General features: G+C 35.3%; 2 protein-coding genes across 2 annotated transcripts in view; both read right to left on the bottom strand.

Annotated features, from left to right (window-relative positions):
• Nucleotides 1–286: 286 nt before the first annotated feature.
• Nucleotides 287–22,218, bottom strand: part of LOC138691789 (gastrula zinc finger protein XlCGF17.1-like) — a 103,027-nt gene continuing 81,095 nt past the window's right edge. Inside the window, exon 5 of the mRNA XM_069814194.1 lies at nt 287–3,687. Within this exon, the coding sequence (XP_069670295.1) occupies nt 3,474–3,687 (214 nt within the window). The 3' untranslated portion in view covers nt 287–3,473. The remainder of the gene's footprint in view (nt 3,688–22,218) is intronic.
• Nucleotides 3,960–21,933, bottom strand: LOC138691788 (uncharacterized). Its single transcript, XM_069814182.1, has 3 exons — nt 21,412–21,933; nt 13,864–13,935; nt 3,960–10,743 (listed from the first exon to the last, which is right to left on the bottom strand). The coding sequence occupies exons 2-3, from the start codon at nt 13,882–13,884 to the stop codon at nt 5,377–5,379; spliced, it is 5,388 nt and encodes a 1,795-aa protein (XP_069670283.1). The 5' UTR covers nt 13,885–13,935; nt 21,412–21,933; the 3' UTR covers nt 3,960–5,376.

Raw genomic sequence — 22,218 nt, 5'->3', positions numbered from 1 at the left:
AGGATTCGCTATAGTTTACCTGACATTCTCCTTACAGTTGGGAAAACCTTGGAAAAAAACTTAACCAAATGATCATCTCGAGCGGGAACGAACCCACTACAGGGCACAAGTTTGGATTGGCAGGCAAGTGCCTCAGCGTACATTAAGTGTGAATGCAGGTTGCAGTAGTCAACATTCTGGTGGTGGAAACATATGTAAATGAGAGCCACCGGCGTAGCTCAGTCAGTTAAGGCGCTTGCCTGCCGATCTGGAGTTGCGTTCGGGCGCGGGTTCGATTCCTGGTTGGGTTTTTTCGAGGTTTTCCCCAACCTTAAGGGAAATGTCAGGTAATCTATGGCGAATTCTCGGCCAAATCTCGGCGCAAATATCATCTCGCTGTCATCAATCCCATCTACGCTAAATAACTTCGTAGTTGATAGAGCATAGTTAAATAACGAAGTAAAAAAAGCATAAGTGAGAAGAATCAAGAATACATTAATCGGCTAGTTTCTGGTGTGGCCGGACACCTAAAAGAGAAGGTACACATGATATAGAAAGATTTCCGTTTTCGATAATATCACAGAGCTACAACGATATGCACAGAAAGAAGCGCGAACAGAAAGTTGTCCAAGAAAAGAAAATAGAAAGAGAAAACGTGAAGTTGCGAAAGAAAGAAAAGAGGAAACACAAATGACAAAACGAACACTCTTCAGAGAATTGCAAAATGAATCAAGTCCAATTTGTGACATTTGCAAGAAGCTTTCAGTGAAATTTGATGTGAAGATTGTGAAAAAGTATTTTATGTAAGTTATATTTCACGTAAACACAAACAACACATTTCTGAAAAAGATGGTGATATCTCTCTATGTCACTCATTTTTATAAAGGAGAAGATTCACATAACAGTAAGAACCTTAAAGGTAATTCTGAGGATGATGATTACCTTGAAGAAATTGCTAAACTAGCAACATCTATACACTAAAGAGACATGTGGATTTATATTTTACATAAAACTGGTATTACAGTAGTGCAATGCATGTGTAAATAACTAATAGAAATAATAGCAACAGTTTAAAATAATATTTGCAGCCAAAACAAAAATTAATGTCTGTTATAGTTGATAATTGTGAAGTGGCCAATAACTGTGCAGTCAGTGGCCAATAACTATAATTTCATACATATTAATTTTATTTGGTCACTAGTATCACACAGTATTATTGATTCCATTTTTGTAACAGTTATTTGAATAAAGAAATAATTGAAAATTACAGATGCACCAACAGTTCCTTCTTACAATACAATGCAATGAAATCCTCGACTTTCAAACATACAATTTTCCTTAAGTGGCCAATAACTGTATGGTTTAAGCTAGTCTATTAATTAGTTGTTTTTCATATCCGTTCTCGTGTGCTAGTTTTTGTATGTAATTAACTTCTTTATTGTAATGGTCTTTATTTAGTGGAGTTGTAAGTAATTTGTTGATAAGATATCGGAATTTACTGATTTTATGTGTGGCAGGGTGTGTAGAGTTTCTGCTTACTGAATGTGTGGTTGATGTTTGTTTTCAGTAAATATTAAAGGTTATTGCTGGAGGTTTAATTGTTATATTTAGATCTAGGAAGTTTAGACTGTTTTTATTGCTTTGTTCTAGAGTGAATTTGATATTTTGATGTCATTTATTAGACTCATTTAGTATTTGTGTGTTCAAATTTTGGGGGGCTTCATATACTATTAATGTATCATCGGCATATCTTGCGTAAATGCTAAAATGAAATTTATTACTTAAATCATGTATATGTTCATTTTCTAAATTTTGTAAGAATATGTTTGCTAGGTATCCAGAAAGGGGGTCACCCATAGCTAAACATTTTGTTTGAGTTTATATTTTATTATTAAATTTAAAGTAGTTTTGTTTCAATGATGTTTTCAGTAACTGAATGACTTGCTGAATTAAATTGTTATCTAGCTGAGCTTCGTTGAGTTTTTTGGCTATTATGTCTATGGTTTCATCTATTGGAATATTTGTATATAAGTTTGTTACATCTAATGATAGTAATTTAGTATTATTTGTGGTTTTCAGTTTTTGTATAATTTGTTGTGTATTTTTGATGTTGTAATGAGTATCTTGTATAATATTTGTATTTAGGAAATTGTATAAAAATTTGTTAAGCTTATAATTTGGTGATTCTCTGCAATTAACAATTGGTCTCATTGTCATTTCTGTTTTATGTGTTTTGGGAAGTGTTTTCAAATTTGGTGCTTTAGGGTTCCTCATTATGATACTATGACTTTTACTTTTTGATATTAGGTCTGGTGCGTTTTTTATAGCTGTTTTTATTTGTTTTTGATATGTTTCTGTAGGGTCTGATTTCAATTCAGTAATTTGGTTATTGTCAAAAAATGCGTTAGTTTTGTCAATGTATTGTTTTATTCATCAAATCAATCATTTACAAATTTAATTCCTAATTTATAATTATAATGCATCTGAAGATGATACACAAAATAGTATCGAAAACGTCCATGTAGAAATCTTACTCATGTAAATGACTATTGTACTAGATAAGCATTGGTGGCTCAATAAAAGTGTTACACATAAATTTACAGCAGCTTATCGGTAACAAAACAAAAATGAAATTGATAAACACAGAAGTTTGCACCCAGGCTACCAAATGGGATCATTCACAATGATTCACATAAGCATTACCGTAAGACGTTAACATGAAAGTTTGCTAACTCCATACTTTCATGCTTATGCTTACGTGATTTGCAAACAGAACACAATTGTGGAGCACTGAAGTATACGACAGAATATGAGGAAATGGCGTCGTTGTTATGTTTCCATGGTTACCAAGTATGTTTGCTGTTATGTTTATGTTCCCATCGTGAATGATGGTATGACTTCTTGATTTTACTGTAACGTTAAATTAATGCTTACGTTATGTTTAATTTTCATTGTGAATGAGCCTTTACTTTTATTCAATCTTGTCTATAATTTCCTCCTTGGGTTCTTCAATGTACTTACTTTTGTCCTCTGTGATTACGAATATAACACTATTACAAAGTATAAGAAGTTAACTCTTCCTTTCATATACGAAGGGTACACGGGAAAAACGATCAAGGTCCATCAAAAATCGAAATTGAGTTAATAATGCTATCCTATAGTGGAAAGGAAGTACTATCATGTGGTCTAGCTAGTAATAAGAAATAATCGTTCTTGACATTCCACTACGTCAATTTCTATTAAATACACACATAACAACGTAGTAAGTGCTTAAACTTTAAAATTCGTTTTTCTCGAAACTTTCTAAAATGGACCTTAATCGTTATTCCCGTGTACCCTTCATACAGGATTAAAAACAAACTTAATTTTTTAACCTTTTTTTTTGTGCTGCTTATACTTTATATTTATATTCTTATACACAACATAGTAGGTTAAAACTTTATTTAATTTCATTGATTGATTTATTTATTATTTAAATATTTTATTATAATTTTTCATTCAATCTGATAGGCAGTACACCTAGGTGATTCACTAAACAGGTGATAGGGTATCGGACAGTTTAATAATTTCCATAGTGCATATTGTAAACACATTGATCGAAGACAGTTTTCAGTCTGTGGTACCTGCATATGACCAGGATGACCAGTCATCTGTGATGCTTCAGTTGGGTGTTTGGTCTCTACTGAGTCAGAACACTTGGCAGCCAGCCTGTGGAGTGAGCGACCAATCCAGCGTATTATCATGATTTTCAGTCGGTCATTCTTAATGAAATGCAGAGCTCTAAAAACATTTTTTTCCCAGAACTGTTCCGAGTCTTCCAATTCCAAAGAACAATTCCGAAATGGCAGAAAGCATCTGACATAACGTAACAATCAGCTGTTAGGTTATTCCGGAATTAGTTGTAAAAAAATCCCAGTATGTTATGGAATGATGACAGCTGTTCTAGTCGGGTATATGTGCAGTAATTTATAAGAACAAACTACAAAATATAATAATTTTATTATTGCATCATCTCTTCTATTAAATAATCGATATTAATACTATGCGACATTAATCTCTATTAATGTTTCAACATTTTATTTGTAACAAACACTGAGGTTAGTTTGGCTACCTTTGCAAAGTTGTATGATACAAAATTTACTACACAATACAGCATCATACATTTCCGTCCACAGGCCTGGTTGTCTGCCAGTTGTCTTGTGATATCTCAGCAGTAACTCTCAATCTGTGTCATCCAATGAATTTCCTCCCTTTTCCCCCCAGTGATAAGTTAGTGGATGAAGGGGCAAGTAACGCTGATTCAGAAATAAGAAATATAGTTTTATAATTTTTTTTTCCCACCGGATACATAACTTAAGAATGACTTTGGACTACAACAGACAAAATAATCTTACAATTGAAAATAGTACTCATTCCAGTTGCAACATAAATAGAAAAGAATATGAATGAAGTTGATTATTCGAAGTTATTGTTTCATTACTCAAACAAACACCGGAAATGCATTGCAGTTAAAAATTCCATGCTCTCCACAACACACGCAACTGTGAACACATTCGCTGGAACAGCTCTTGTGTCTGAGAAAGTATCTGGATTGTTTCGACAAAAAAAAAAAAAAAAAAAAAAAAAAAAAGCATGGAAGGTATATACAGTAGTGGCAAAAAAAAAAACCGGACCGAACCTTGAAGCTAACTTCAGAGCCTTGTTCACTCCAGAGCATGATACACTGGTAACTAGGACTTTCGTAGTTCGTATCCTGCCTGGGAAGGAAGCTTTTTTTTTTGTTCCTTATTCAAATTTATACCCAATACTTTTCGATTGCTGGTAAAATTCATGTTCTGGGAATAATAAGTTAATTAAATAGTAAAATATCACTGCAATATAAAAGTATTGGGAATAAATTTGAATAAGAAAAAAAAAAAAGTTTCCTTCCCAGGCAGGATTCGAAACACGAAAGTCTTAGTTACCAGTCTATCGTGCTCTGGAGTGAACAAGGCTCTGAAATCAGCTATAAGGGTCGGTCCGGTTTTTTTGCCATTACTGTACAGTACTCTGGTTCCCATTAGAAATATTCTATCAGTAACTTTCAGAAATTCATTGCAATTAAAAATTCCATGCTCTCCCCAATACACGCACCTGTGGCTGGAATAGCTCTGGTCTCTGAGAAAGAACCTGGAGTGTTTCGACAGAAAGACAATGGGAGGTATGTGGAGTACTCTGGTTCTCATGAGAAATCATCTATCAGGAACTCTGAATGTAATTTTGAAACACGATGTTTCGAAATTGCTGCTCTCTTTTGTAACCGTTTCTCGGAACTTTTCCAAAAGTACTGATTTGTCGTACATTTTTCCATCTCTGCATACACTCCTACAACAATGGAAAATCATCTTAATTGTTACGTCAATAAACATTAGCACTTTCATTAATTATGAGATCTACAATATCTAGGTAACCCATTCTTATTGCAATTGACAATGGACTGTCACCATTCTGGTTACATTCTTTAACATCAGAGCCATTATTCATTAGGAATCTCACAATATCCACAGTTCCTGCTTTTACAGCAGCGAATATTAGACTTTCATCAATATGGTTACATGCATTAACATCAGCGCCTTTATCCATTAGGAGTCTCACAATATCCACACTTCCTCCTTTTACAGCGGCGAATATTAGACTTTCACCAATATCGTTACATGCATTAACATCAGCCCCCTCATCCATTAGGAGTGTCACAATATCCACATTTTCTCCTTTTACAGCAGCGAATATTAGACCTTCACCAATATTGTTACATGCATTAACATCAGCGCCTTTATCCATTAGGAGTCTCACAATATCCACATTTTCTCCTTTTACAGCAGCGAATATTAGACCTTCACCAATATTGTTACATGCATTAACATCAGCGCCTTTATCCATTAGGAGTCTCATAATATCCATATTACCTCCTTCTGCAGCAGCGAATATTGGACTTTCACCAATATTGTTACATGCATTAATATCAGCGCCTTTATCCATTAGGAGTCTCACAATATCCACATTTTTTCCTTTTACAGCAGCGAATATTAGACCTTCACCAATATTGTTACATGCATTAACATCAGCACCTTTATCCATTAGGAGTCTCATAATATCCATATTACCTCCTTCTGCAGCAGCGAATATTGGACTTTCACCAATATTGTTACATGCATTAATATCAGCGCCTTTATCCATTAGGAGTCTCAGAATATCCACACTACCGCCTTTTGCAGCAGCGAATATTAGACTTTCACCAATATTGTTACATGCATTAACATCAGCGCCTTTATCCATTATGAATCTCACAATCTCCACATTCGTTCTTTTTGCAGCAGCGAATATTGGACTTTCACCATACTTGTTACATTTATTAACATCAGCGCCTTTATTGATTAGTAATCTCACAGTATCTAAATTACCACTTTCTGCAGCAGCGAATATTGCACTTTCATCATTTTTGTTACATGCATTAACATCAGTGCCTTTATCCATTAGGAGTTCCACAATATGCACTTGTCCTATTTCTGCAGCAGCGAATATTAGATTTTCACCATACTGGTTACATGCATTAACATCAGCGCCTTTATCAATTAGTAATCTCACAATATCAAAATTACCCCTTCCTGCAGCAGCGAATATTGCACTTTCATCATTACTGTTACATGCATTAACATCAGCGCCTTTATGTATTAGGAGTCTCACAATATCCACATTTCGTCCTACTATAGCAGCGAATATTAGATTTTCAGCAAATATGTTACGTGCATTAACATCAGCGCCTTTATCCATTAGAAGTCTCACAATATCTAAATTACCACTTGCTGCAGCACAGAATATTGGAGTTTCACCAATACGGTTACATGCATTAACATCAGCGCCTTTATCTATTAGGAGTCTCACAACATCCACATTTTGTGCCAAAGCAGCACAGAATATTGGAGTTCCACCAATCTTGTCACAAGCATTAACATCAGCGCCTTTATCCACTAGGAGTCTCACAATATCTAAATTACCATTTCCTGCAGCAACGGATATTGGATTTGCATCAAACTGATTAGATACATTCACATCAGCGCCTTTATTCAATAGGAGTGTCACAATATGCACATCATCTTGTATTGCAGCAGCGAATAAAGGACTTTCATTATGTTTGTTACATGCATTAACATTAGCGCCACTTTGTATTAACAACTTAACGACGTTGATATTGCGACCACGAATTGCATAATGCAAAGGAGTTTGTTCCAACATATCGCCACTATTAACATCTGCACCTTTCTCTACTAGTAACCTCACCATTTCTTGATCACCTTTGTGTGCAGCCCATGACAAAGGTGTTCTGTAATTAGAGTCTTTTGTTTCTAAACGCTCTTTGATAATAATTGCCAAAATGTGTTCAGTTTCTAGATGATACAGTTTTTTTTCAGCCTCGAGGAAAAATTCGACCAGCTTTATTTGTCCCGCAAAAGAGGCTATGTGTAACATTGTGGCAGTAATACCTGGCTCAAAACAGTCATAATACATGGATACTTCAATGGGATGATTCATCAATATGCCACATTTGAACATCAATTCCGCAATATTTATATATCCCTGTAATGCAACAATTTTCAAAACTCTGCACAAAAACTCATTACCCTCTTCACCCTTGATCAATTCCATAGTGAATATCATATCACTACTATCAGCATCACTAACCAGTAGCATGTCAACAGCTGACCACGATTGTATCTTGTCAGCAAGTGTCAGAGGTCGCCAGTGGAACACTCCCTCTTCCGCTCTACAATCACAATGATTCTGCAATAATAGCTCCAGGATTTCACACATTACTATATTTGGTGAAAAATCATGACTTTCAGTGTGACTGATAACTCCCAAGTGCAAGGGTGTCCTCCCACCCTGATCCTTTTCATTCACATCACATTCAGGGGAAGACAACAATTTGGGAACATAATCTTTGTCTTCATTTAGAATGGCAGTATGCAATTCATATCCTTCTGCTAGAATCCTATAAAAAAATTCTCTCATAATTACGAACTCTTCTCTAAATAATATCTCTTCTATATATTCTCTTTCATCTTTGAAATATTTTGCGAACCACTTCGCGGCAAAGAACTCTAGAAACGTCCTGTGAATGAACATTGCTGTGGAATTTACAATTTGAACAACAATTCCACTCTTCTCATTTCCATTCCTAAATCGATCCTGGAAATCTTCAACTCGTCTCATAACAGCCTTGGAGAAATGTAATTTGTTAAAGTCTTCAGTCTTCAGCAAGGAATGCACGGCACACGCCATATGGTCTTCCTCATATTCTTCCCTCTGCAGCTGCAGTGACCGACGCTGCACCAGATTTGTTACCTGTACATCTAATCGCCCCTTTTCATGAACAAAGATATTCCATTTCCTATCCACGAATCTGTTATACAGGTCCAATAAATCCAATTTGCGGTCAAACTTCATCTCACCTGATTGACAAAATTGAGAAGCTTCACTACGAAATACTTCAGCCAACATGAAAGTCTGCAGAGGAATTTCTGTGAATTGGCTAAGTTTATCATTTAACGAATTCCCTGTCACTTCCAACAATTTGGCAATAAATATGTCTAAGTCATACAGACCACCATTTATATTATTCCAAAACTTAACAAGAAAATCACGTTGATCCTGTTTTGTGAAAGGCTGTAATTCAAATGAAAGATAGGTGAACTTTTCCTCAAGAGTGTCCTTCATTAAAGAACGAGAAGTGATCCAAAGCTGTTTCAATTTACATTCCATGATAAGTTGTCTTAACATGTGCAACACCTTCTCTGCATAATCTGGGCTGATTTCATCAAACCCGTCTATCAGAATCACAATATTGCCACGATGATATAACTCGTGTTTGAACAGTGATGTAGCGAAGTCACTCGTGAACTTTCCTGCCTGTAAAAGAAGTTCAACTGCTGAATCTCCAGAGTTACTCAAGTAATCAGTGTGCTCATTCAGAACTACAGTGATCACCCAACATGCAGGTTCAAGTCGCTTGAATTCCTGAGCTAAATTCACAATTTCTGTTGATTTTCCCATTCCAGGGTGATCCACAAGCAACTTGACCTTGTCAGAGAGCAGCATCACTTCCTGCAAGCTACTGATCGATGTAACATCCATTAAGTGAGACTTAATATAGGACATACTGCCACTGGACTCTTTCCAAATAAAACCCGTTTCTTCTTTATGAAGCCAATGGATTCTTTCAAATATGTTTTTGGCCTTCTCGAAATCCTCTCTTCCTCGAATTACAAAACAGCGACACACACCTTCCTCCGAAGGTTTCGCTTCATCAAATATCTCTACTTTCTTCCTATGCTGGACTATTTGCCTCAGAGCCTGTAGTGATATTCCACTTACAACTAAGGACTCTCTATCATCAGAAAAGATTGTCTCACTCACATGTGATCTATTACAAAACTGACGAGGTACATACTGTTCATTTTGTTGAGTCAGTTTATCTCCAATGCTTTCTACAACTCCAGAGAGGATCTGAGTTACAATTTCAACGTTCGCTATTTCACTCACTGCTGTGTCGTCAATCAATCTGTTAAGTTTCATGGACTCACCTTGGAAATTTATTTTGCAATCTAATATTTGTTTCTTTGATTCCTCATTCAGTTGCCCAAAACGAAAGTCGTCTTTGTGACTGAGAGAATTTAATTCCCTCCCCTTCTCACTGTCCTGAATCACAACAAGGGTCTTTCCTGAACCTAAATTGTGGACGATGTTTTCTATTGCCTCAACCCAGCCATCAATCACAAGTATATCACATCCAGGCCACTTACCCCACAAGCCCAACACTTCACTCTTTCTATCTTCCAGCACACTGGCATCTACCAGAATCTTCTTATCAATACTTTGGTGAACTTTGAGACAAGTGAGAACGTTAGAATTCTGAACACTCAGAAGTCCTCCGCCCTCTGGTAACTGCTGTCTAAATAAGCTTAACTCTCTGTCATGAAATTGCAGATTAAATTTTGCGACATGATCTATTTTTGCTTTGTTTAAGTCATCGACACTGCATTTCACTATGTTCTTCCAAAATTCAACATTTTCCGTGAGGTAAGAACCAGGGCCTTCCATCCAGTTCGTTATATTCGTCAGAAATTTCTCGAACTGAGAATCCGTCCCCAAAGCCCTACGAAGTTCAGTTCTGATTAAGGAATCAAGCTTCTCCTGACTTGCTTGTTCCGTGTATAATCTGAACTGATGGAGGAACTGTTTGAAGTCAGGCTCGTTCTTTAATTCGGGGAAGTCACTTTCAGAGAAACGTAAGCATTTTCCTTCTGTCATAAGAACAGTCTGGACGTCAGTATCAACAGCTTCACCTGCAGCCACAACAGCATTTGTGTAAACAACAAACTGCACATCGCGGAATGGACCCCACTGTTGTAGATCAGTTTTCTCTTCCCAATTCTTCTTGAGATTGTAGTAAGACCTATAGTGCTTCTCCATTGCGAAGATTCTGCGTACTGTGTATAATCTATTTTCTGCTGAGATCTGTGCCCCTAGCTTATGTTTCAACTGTACAAAAACTGCTTTACCATCAATGCTCAGCACTAAATCATCGAACTTTCCAGCCGCATCCATATTGGAGGCAATATGGAAGCTCTTTCTCTTAAGGACTAGTCTAAGGAAGAGAAGTCCAGCCATTTTGACTTCATACATATACCCTTCAATCCTGCAGGCTCCATCTGTCTTCTCGTAATCCTGTAAATAAAGAAAACACAAGCAGTATCTGTGTAAGATGCTTTAGACTCATTACTTTGACATATATACTCTGTTTATGAAGTCATAGATGTAATGCGACTAGTGACATGTGGTATATACAGGCCAAAAAATAGCGCCATGCTCGTCTGGAGATAAAGAGGCTGGCGTCTACCTACTTGTACCATACATACACAGTTCTGCGCAGCATTTGTTATTAGTTCGTGTAGTAGTAAACATCTATACACCACCCTGACGTCCTAGAATAATAGTTGCGTGTCTGAGGCAGCACAGAAGATAGGAAGGTAAACATAGAATGTTAAAAAAAATAGAGCTACGTAATGTCATGTAAATATACTAGTGTTTTTGAATAGCCACTTTTTTTTATTACCGTGCATCCATGCTATATACAGTGTATTAGGTATATTTTTCAACTCAGAACATATTTTTATGCAGATGGGGAGAACAAAACATACAAATGAAGATCAACGCTGTATTGTTTTGTTTGTAGCAAAAAGGTATCAATATGAATCAAATTGCAAAGCAACTAAATGTTTGCCGTAAACGCGTACAGAACTCAATAAAACAATCGAAACAAACTAAAGCTAAAGACCACGAAAAAGTTCTCTGCACCAAGATCGACTGATAGCTAGAGCAGTTAAAAAGGAATCTTTCTTAACTGCACCACGGTTGAAAGAGTTATCATCAAATGAGAACAGTCTGAATGTATGAACATCGACTGTAAGACGACGGCTGTGTGTGATGTGAAACTCAATGGTCGACTAGCCAAACACAAGCCTCGTGTGTCCAAACAAAATATCAAAAAGAGATTGGCATTTGCTAAGAGACACAAGGATAAAGATGATCGTTTGTGTCGTAATGTTTTGTGGTCAGACGAATCTAAGTTTAACAGATTCACCTCTGATGGGAAAGTGTACATAAGGCAGCCACCAAAGCAGGAAAATAATCATAAATACACCATAAAAACTATCAAACATGGAGGTGTTAACATTATGGTATGGGGATGTTTTTCATGGTTCGGTGTCGGTCCCATATTTCGCATCAATGGCAGATGCGTTTATAAATGATCTTGCCCACCTAATAAAAGATGTAGGTCATCCCATATTATTTGCAGATGACACAAGTATAGTAATTACAGCCAATAACTCCAACACATTCCAACCTTCAACACAGGAAATTCTCTTCAAAATATGTGACTGGTTCTCAGTCAATACATTGGTATTAAATTGTAACAAAACTAACATAATTCAATTTTAATCCTGTCCAAATTCAACCTCGCAAATTTCTAGCGTAATAATTAATAACAGATCCTTATTAGAAACAACAACCAAATTTCTTCGCTTAAAAATCGATGATGTGTTAAATTGGAAAAATCATATTAAAGAAATTACCCCCAAACTAAATTCAGCTTGTTTTGCTATTAGATCTATGCAAAAGATAGTAAATATCAATACCTTAAAAACAATATACTTTGCATACTTCCACTTGGTAATGAGTTTTGGAATAATATTCTGGGGAAATTCCACAGATAGTAACAATATATTTCTATTACAAAAAAGAATAATTAGAATAATAGTAGGTGCCAAATCTAGGGAATCATGTAGGACTATTTTCAAAAAACTACAAATAATGCCCATGACTTGTCAGTATATCTTTTCATTAATAGTCTTCCTCGTATGTAATCGTGAAAACTTTGTAACTAATTCAACAGTTCATAGCATAAATACACGTCAAAAAAATAACTTTCATACTCCATCGGCAAGTCTATCGTGCTATCAAAAAGGAGTGCGTTATATGGCAGTAAAAATTTTTAATAGCTTCCCTATCGATATAAAAAATGAAACTCAAAACATAAAATTATTTAGGGCCAAATTAAAGAAGTACCCAATTTCCCACGCCTTCTATTCTGTAGGTGAATTCATGACATTCAATAACACTTCATGAAATTGATACTAAAACTATGTGTTGTACTAGTAGACTATATTGTAAATCTCGTCTGTATATATTTCATCTAGACTGTGACTATAAATTAAGATTTTATAATAGTATTACATTTTTTTACTTATTCCATATTCTTGCTGTAAGCAATGTATGAATACCATGGAATGTTACAATACAATACAATACAATATAATGGATAAGGAAATGTATAAAGGTATTTTGAAAGATGTTATGTCACCTTATGCCGAAGAAAATATGCCATGGTATGGCAATTCATGCATGACAACGATCCGAAGCATACTGCTGGAGTAGTACAAAACTTCCTTAGAACGGAAAATGTTCGTGTCTTGGAGTGGCCACCGCAAAGCCCTGACCTAAATCCTATTGAAAATCTGTGGGATATTGTTGACAAAAGAATTGATCGTCCAAAGGCCACAAATCTGAACCAACTGTGGGAAGCAATCCAAAATGCTTGGTACTCACTTCCAGTAGGTATTTGTCAGAAGTTAGTAGACTTTGTGGGTAAAAGATGTCGTGCTGTTTGAAGAGTAAAGGATATCCAACCAAATATTAAATTCAGACATGTTGGAGTAATTTTTCCTATTTTGTAGCAAGTGGCTCTATTATTTTGACCTGGTACATTATACGTACATAGTACAGATATTTTGTATTATAAATATTAATGCAAATAAAGGTCATTACGTTTAGTTTATGTTGTCTTGTACATTATATAAAATGACTGCATTAATAAAACAATAATTTGTATGTTGTTATTATGTGTGTTACTTTACTATCTTTCAATATGGCTCTATGTTTTTCACTGGCACTGTATATAATTATTTTACAATTCCGTGCAGTGTAATATTGCCTTAAATATTGAAGAATTCGATATATTTATATCGGAATAAGTAGTAAAGCAAAAATTGCAACACTGGCTGAATTTTGGCAGACTTTTGTTTATTAAAAGTCGTCTGATATGTGACACACTTCTAAGATCAAAAAAAGACTTGAATGTTGACCTCGGCCTATCTCTCCACTGATCTTGAAGACTTTATAGTTCTATAATGTTTTCTCTTAACAGTAGCTAATTGTTAGTTACAAAATGCAAGATAATATTACTGGGCTAAACATTCTTGTGTCTTGTCTGAGTCAGATACTTACAGCTTCCTCTCTCATGGCCATTTCTATTGCGGGTGAGGCTCTCACTGATGTGGCTAAGTTGTTTCAATTAATCTGTAAACATTAATTTATTATCAATTATTTCATGTTAACAGTTCATAGAAGAAGAACATTATAGGACAGAGTTTATTTCAAAACCCTGAAAATGCAATATCAAATCTTAATATGTAAAGCGTGAAAGTTGTGACGTGGTGACGAATAAATTTGAGTCTAGGTTTTATTTTGATTGGTGCTTAAAATATCAATACCTGTTCCACTATTTCCAATCCTGCCTATGTCCACATTTCCCATTGATTTATATTTCAAAACTTAGGTCTAAATTGGCTATGGAGAGAACGAAAACTATTGGAAGAATAGTAAAAGAGAGGGCAAACGAAATTTCGAAGCAAAATATTTTTAGTAATATTATAGACCTAGGATCACTAAAACACTATAGGGAGGTTAAACAGTTTTGGGAACAGTAAGATATATTAGACTAAATTCAAGGGAAGAGAGAACAGGAATGGCATGGTGGAGATTAGCTATCTGGAGACTCAAGAATAAGGAGGGAACGTAGAGAAGGATAAATGTGCCTCATGTGGACTAGTGGAAGACAATGCATATTGGATTAAAGTGTCAGGCAACGAATGATTTGAGAAACGCTAGGGTGGATAAAAAATTTCTACAAATAAACGTTATAGTAGCTTATAAAAAAATGAATGGTCCCCTAAACGCTAGCAATGTGCATAAATTAGGAAAATGTCTTTTTAGAGTTAAAATTAGATGGGAAGAGAAAGTCAAAGCTCGAACAGATATGGAAGTATAATTTTTTTTAGTAGGTTATTTTACGACGCTTTATCAACAGCTTAGGTTATTTAGCGTCTGAATGAGATGAAGGTGATAATGCCGATGAAATGAGTCCGGGGTCCAGCACCGAAACTTACCCAGCATTTGCTCTTCTTGGATTGAAGGAAAACCCCGGAAAAAACCTCAACCAAGTAACTTGCCCCGACCGGGAATCGAACCCAGGCCACCTGGTTTTGCGGCCAGACGCGCTGACCGTTACTCCACAGGTGTGGACTGGAATTATAAATGTTGAACAGTTGGACACGATAGGAAACTATGAAAAGTAGTCAATGAAGTTAACAGAATAATTTTAAGAGATGAACATAGAAATGAAAAAGTTAAAGTAAGAATTTCAAATACAAGGGCTAGACTTAATAATAATAATAATAATAATAATAATAATAATAATAATAATAATAATAATAATAATAATAATAATATTATTATTATTATTATTACTGTGAATGGATGATGACACTCATAGGTTCAACATGTATTATTTTTTGTAATAATTATATAGAGAGTGATGGCGGATTTAGAAGTGGAGTCCACACCTGTGGAGTAACGGTCAGCGCATCTGGCCGCGAAACCAGGTGGCCCGGGTCCGAATCCCGGCCGGGGCAAGTTACCTGGTTGAGGTTTTTTCCGGAGTTTTCCCTCAACTCAATACGAGCAAATGCTGGGTAACTTTTGGTGCTGGACCCCTGACTCATTTCACCGGCATTATCACCTTCGTTTCATTCAGACGCTAAATAACCTAGATGTTGATACAGCGTCGTATTGAAATTAAAAAAAAAGAACTGGAACATATCTAATCCGCCATGATGTGAAGAAAGATTGATGAAATAAATATTTAAAAATTTATTGGGAAATTCCATTTACTTTCAATGTGTTTATAGCCGTTCTATTCCGACAGTAATGGCAAACATCCCGAGGTCCTCTCTGATTTCCGTATTAATGATTATTTTTTATGTGAAGAAGGTTTTAAACTTAAAAGCTCCTAAACTTCATAGTGATACAGTACACTAAAAGTTAATGAACCTTAATTACGCTGTACGACAGTTTAAAAGCGTTTTGTGTCGTCCTAGTGGACTTAGTAATGCTTCATGCTTGTGTTTTCTCGACTGCTGTCTTTTAGAGTTGTGGCAATGGCGGATGGTGGGGATGCCATCGTGTTATTTATTATGATGTCGAAGTGCATAGAGAGTTGAAATTCAGTTGTGTATTGAGTACATGTTTCTGTATCTTGTGTGTCTGTATCTTTCATATTGATCCTGTATACATGGTGTTAAAAAAAAGTGTTCCAAGTTTTGAGAGAAGATAGTATACACCAAACAGGAAAAAAAAAAAAAAAAAAAAAAATCGAACAAACATGGATCCTAAAACTCATACTTTCGTTCGTAATGATTTTATAGTATTTTCTAAGTTAAAATGGAAAACATTGGATAACCAGAACCTAGACATTATTGATAATGTTTAAGACTTCATGAAGCGAGAGGTGTAAAATAGGTGTGAATCAGAGTGCTGCACTGGAGTTAAATCGCTCGCTTGACCTCGGTCGAATGTCGCATCCTCGAGCGACATAAGATCGGTCATGATACGCTCGTAGTAAATAGAAGCACAGTACAAGGTCATCTCACCGACATATCTTACCTTCTACAGAAGGAGACAGATAAAACACACATATGTTTTGCCCACACGTTAAAAATAAGGCTTTATTTTCTGCGTTTATGACAAACGTCTAATGGAACACTCAATGGAACGTACCAAAACAGTAACATGAAGTTATAAATAAAATAGTATGAAAAACATCGATATATACAGTTATTATTGCTAATTAATAATTATTCAATATTTGATTTACCACATATATAATATGATAGGTCCATACATAGTGTTCCGCCTATATACTGCGACAATGTAGAAACGTTTTACAAAATATTATTGATATAGCAGTAGATTAATAACAATATTAGTACAGAGATAACGTCGCAGAAAATATAATATAACGAGTAATCATGCTGCACAACATTTACAGACGCAAAGATTGATACACTAATTATTAGAGATTATTATTATTATTATTATTATTATTACTAGAAAACTTGATACGGTTCTTGCATTATCGTGATTGTGTTTTCTGTTTATGATAATTACATTTACATCCAATAACATCTATCAGATGTGGCAAAAACAAAATCAGTCCTGTTTAGAAAAAAAAAATATTTACTTACAACATTTATATTACATTTTAAAGCAAGTTTTGTAGTTGTACTATGGAGAGGTTAGTGAAACACTGCAAAGTTTTGAAATGATAAACATCTATGATGTTACTACACAGTTCATCACTGTAACAAGAACGAATGCCTAACGCTCGGCTTATACCGCTCGAGGATTTATCGCTCGCGACAATTTTACCCATCATGCATGTGCGCTACCTATCGGATTATGCTATGAACTACTTGGCGCTCGAGTGAAAACGTCCGATGTAGACCTCTGGTGTGAATAGTGTGGAATTGCGTTCCCAATGATTCATAACAAACATTCAACATATAAGAACGAGGTGCGAAAGCAACAGGAGTCTTCGACACGTCCGATTTCAAAAGCATTAATTGAGAGAGGCACATAGACATAGGCCTATCATCACTCGAAACACAAGGCAAAAAAGAAAGATAACTATGAGAGTTTGCTTCAAACATTTAAATCACGCGTAGCATGTGTTTACAAGAAATCATAATCCTTGGACAATGAACTGTTACGCGGTTGAGGTTTTTTCCGAGGTTTTCCCTCAACCCAATATGAGCAAATGCTCGGTGACTATCGGTGCTCGACTCCGGGTTCATTTCACTGGCATTGTCACCTTTATTTCATTCAGACGCTAAATAACCTGAGATGTTGATATGGCGTCGTAAAATAACCCACTAACCCTATTAATCGCCACTAGCTGTCCTCCTGTACTGTACACTTGAGTCCTAATAGCTAGGAAGTTCGCAACGAAAAGAATAGTTCTGTAAACACATAATTTCTTAGCCAAACGTTCTTCCGTCGACTTTAACTGCATCATTTTCCCGTTGAAGGTTGCACGGTGAGGGTAAACGAAATTTTAGGAAACATATTACCGTAAAATGCGGCAAATAAGGACGCAAGGGTGAATAAGAAAGAATTTTTACTATTTTTTATTGCTTTATATCAAAGATTAAATATAACAATCAGAGAGTTTATGTTTTTATTCATAACGAGTGCACAAATAAATATTATTATTATTATTGTTGTTGTTGTTGTTGTTGTTGCTGTTATTGTTATTCTTATACAAGGTGAGCCAATGAAACGGGCGAGTTTAAAACATTAATGATTATTACACAGATTACTATGAAACAAAACTTTCACTTTACATTTACAGTGTACACAATAGCATTTACCTGTACCTCATAAAATTCCTATTTTCTGAACACTACATCCCGTAGGTGGGACCCATTTCGTTGCACACATTCTTCAAGTCTAAGTTGTATGTTCCTAGAGATGACCGATATTTCGCAAACTGATATTTTGTCACAGGTATTTTTTTTGTCACAGATGTGACTGATGACGCGAAATATCTGTGACAAAATATCGCTATCGAAATCTGCTCCGTATTCAGTACTCTGTGACAGTTGCAACGTCTGTGACTGATATTTTCTCCTCTACGTCGTGGGTTTGCGCATGCGCATGATACAATAACAGCAATAGGGCGGTATTTGATTACTTTTTCGTGATATTTTGTTCAATATTATTTTTTTCAAAGTGATGTGTTGCAAAGTTATTAGCGGCATTATAATAATATAATCATGAATCTGACATTTTGTTTTCATATTTAGTCTGTATATATGTTTTATAAATATTTTATGTATTCCCCGAGATCTTCACATTTTCATATTAACTTACTGTGAATTTATATTAATGTATAAGTATTTTCCACTCAATTTTTACGCAGTAACAATATTTTTTTTAGTTATACTATTAATTACAAACAGAATAGTTACAGGAGCCTACAACATTATTTTAATAACTTTACCTGTACTTCTCTCATTTATGTATGATCCAGTTTTAATGTATAGCTCTAACACGAACAGAGCATCTTAATATTAATTAAAATAATTAAACTTAAAATAAAATTATTTGTAATAAGTTCATTACCGGTATGTTGTTTATGGTTATTAACTCTTAGGAAATCGCACAGTGCTTGCTAACATTGGTACTCGTGTGGGGTGTTATTTCACCCCATTTAATAGGCCTAATCAATGTTCTAAACTTGATATTTGGTGATATTTATCTAGATATTGTTAAACTCATCAACTTACAAGTAATTTTCAACTTTTAAATATAATAATATGGGGTAGTTAGTAAAAATTGTCAATTTTATAAACTTCAAAAAGATCTGACATCTAGCAGACACTGCTGCATCAAATCGTTCTCATTGCCCTTGCACACTTTTAAAATAGGCCTACACTTACACATAAATGGGATAATTAATTACATTTGAAAATAAGGGGTATCAAACGTAAATCATGTTAATTCACTCCGTGTCACTGAACGTTATGCTCTTCCGAACTTTCGAAGCATTTCTCACAAGCCGACAACAGTACTTATAGAATAAAACCGAACGAGACAAAACTGGCTAATATGATGGGCAACTTATTTGGCTAAACTAACCTTGAGGTAGTTTCCTTCGTATTCCCCTTATACACCTTGCATATACGAATCTGTGACAGGTTAGGTTTGGTTAGTTTAGGCTTTGTTATGCCTTGGATATATGATCAACTCCATCTCCACAAAAAATCAAATTCAACGATTTTCACTTCCGAAAACACCGAAACTACCTCAGCGCTAGTTTAACCGGAGCAACTGTCTCTCCACAAAAAAAAATCCTTATAAATGCAACAATTTTCACATCCGAAATAGCCGAAACTACTTCAGCGCTAGTTTCACCATATTATTATAAATGATATAGTGATTACACGATTTAAATAATAATAATAATACCATTGGTTACCAATACTTTATCTTGTGTAAAATCCTGTCTGAACAACTGTTTTTTTTTGTAATTATTTTCCATCGTTTTTTCCGAATACTTATGTTTCGTTAACTTTTATTCTGACTCAATATTATGTTAATGCAGGACTTAAAAAAATGTATTTATTTGTTAATGGTACATGTACATTATTTGTTGGATTTTCGCATATAAACCACTGATGTGTGGCGTATATAGAGAAAGCGTATTCACATTGCACTGTTCGTCAATATTTTCTGTTAATTTTTATCGGTGTGACAAAATATCGGTCTAATTCATGCATATTGTGCTTACTTATCGATATAAAATATCGGTGTGACAAAATCACCGATAAAAGTCACAGATATTTAATTGTTATAGTCACAGTTGCCACAGATACTTGAAAATATCGTTTAAGCTCAACTCTATATGTTCCCCACTACACGACGCAACATGTCCTCAGGAATTTGAGCAATTTCATGGCGAATTTTTTCTTTGAGTTCTTCGATGTTCTGTGGAGGTGGAGTTTGGAGACCATACTCTTGAAATATCCACATAAGAAAAAAAAGCATGCTGTCAGATCTGGAGATTTCGCAGGCCATGAAATGTCTCCATATCTTGAGACAATGTGGTTTGGAAATAAACATCTGTGATGTTGCAGTAACAGATGTCCCATTATCGTCCTCAAAGGAATAAGGACCGATCATTCCAAATGACGCTATTGCACAACAAACTGTGACTTTGAAACTGTGTAATGGTTCCTCATGCATTTCATAAAGGTTAGTTGGTGACCAGTATCGAAAGATTTCTTTATTGGCGTAGGTATTCAGAAAGATGAAAATGAGCTTCATCACTCATCATGATATTGTGGACAGTGTCTTCATTAACATTTAGACCAAAGAATTGTTGGCAAAAAGTCATGCGATTTACTTTATCAGCATCTTTTAATGCCTGCCGTTGTGCAACAATGAAACTATTACAATTTTTGTTATATGTCTTAATAGCAAAAGCACGTTGTTCACCCATCCAACGATCCATTATAAACAAATGCTATCGAATGAAGAATAGATTGTTGCATGTAAAATACCCGACAACAGCCGAAAAGACACGAATATGAAAATCGCCCGTTTCATTGGCTCACCTTGTATTTACTCTTTGACACAAAAAATTAAAAAACAGTAACATTTCATCTCTATTCACCCGTTTTACGATACCATAGTTTCATGGATATAACCTTTTTATCATCCCTGGCAAGGAAAAAGTGGCTTTCGGTATGCATATATATATATATATATATATATATATATAGGGAATTCTCCTAAACCATAAGTCCAATTTTATTCATAGAAATATCCATTACTTGTGCTGGAATTATACACATAAAATGTAATACTCGAATATCAGGTAATCTATAGCGAATCCTCGGCCTCATCTCACCAAATACCACTTCGCGGATACATTTCAGAACACGGATTCCTTTCTTTCCCTCTTACTTCAAAATTTCAACCTTGTGCACACAAAATAAATTATTGACACTGAAAAGTGCCTTTTCGAAAGCATGATGGTGCGCATTCGACAAACACAGACACATCTGCTCTCTTTAATATTTTAAGATATAGGCCTAATTGTCACTAAGGAATCAGTATACTGAAATTTCCCCAAAAGTATTATTCACCTACCTCCCAGTGTCGCTCCAAAGCCTCCATGTTACCTGAAGCAGTGTTGTGAATGAATTCACACGGGGCTTCTTCACTCAGATGTAAATTGTCTTGGTAATTAATAATAAGTATAACATTATGATGTCAATTTTACAAAACATACCCAGAACTGAATTACTACTTTTGTTACCTCACTACAGCATCTTTCTTTTTCTTTTTTTTTTATCAATCTGATCGTTACAGCTAAAACTTTTCTAAACTAACAAGCACACATACAACATAAGTACAAACAGCGTTCCAGTACGAACAATAACGAAGTTACTTAAGTTAGCAGTCAGTTTAAATTTAAAAAGATTGATGTAGAATGTGAAGGTGAAAGTAAGGGTCAAATACAGAATAAACACACAGAAAATCCAAAAACAATACAGTACAAAGAGTCAGCGCACTTCACCACACCCATAATCACAGCTCTCTTAAATTGAACGGTTATAGTAAATGCTTCAAGAAGGCTGTGTCACATTCCTCAGGATATAGCGTGGAAACAGGGGCTGACGCAGGATTTTTTTTCGGGGAGGGATTGGAGGAGATAGTAAAAATGGAATAATGAGAAATTAGTTTATATATTCACAATTTGTTTCTGAGTCACAAACATTTACAAGTTGGCCTGAGTAGCGTAGTCGGTATAGCCTTCTGTGCTCGAAGTTGCGGGCTCTATCCCAGCACAGTTCGATGGCATTTAAGTGTGCTTAAATGTGACCGGCCTCATATCGGTAAATTTATTGGCATGTAAAAGAAGTCCTGCGGGAAAAAATTCTGGCACACCAGTGA

The sequence above is a fragment of the Periplaneta americana genome, chromosome 16, assembly GCF_040183065.1.
Source record: "Periplaneta americana isolate PAMFEO1 chromosome 16, P.americana_PAMFEO1_priV1, whole genome shotgun sequence".
NCBI classification, from domain to species: Eukaryota; Metazoa; Arthropoda; class Insecta; order Blattodea; family Blattidae; genus Periplaneta; species Periplaneta americana.
This window is presented reverse-complemented; position numbering and strand designations above follow the sequence as displayed.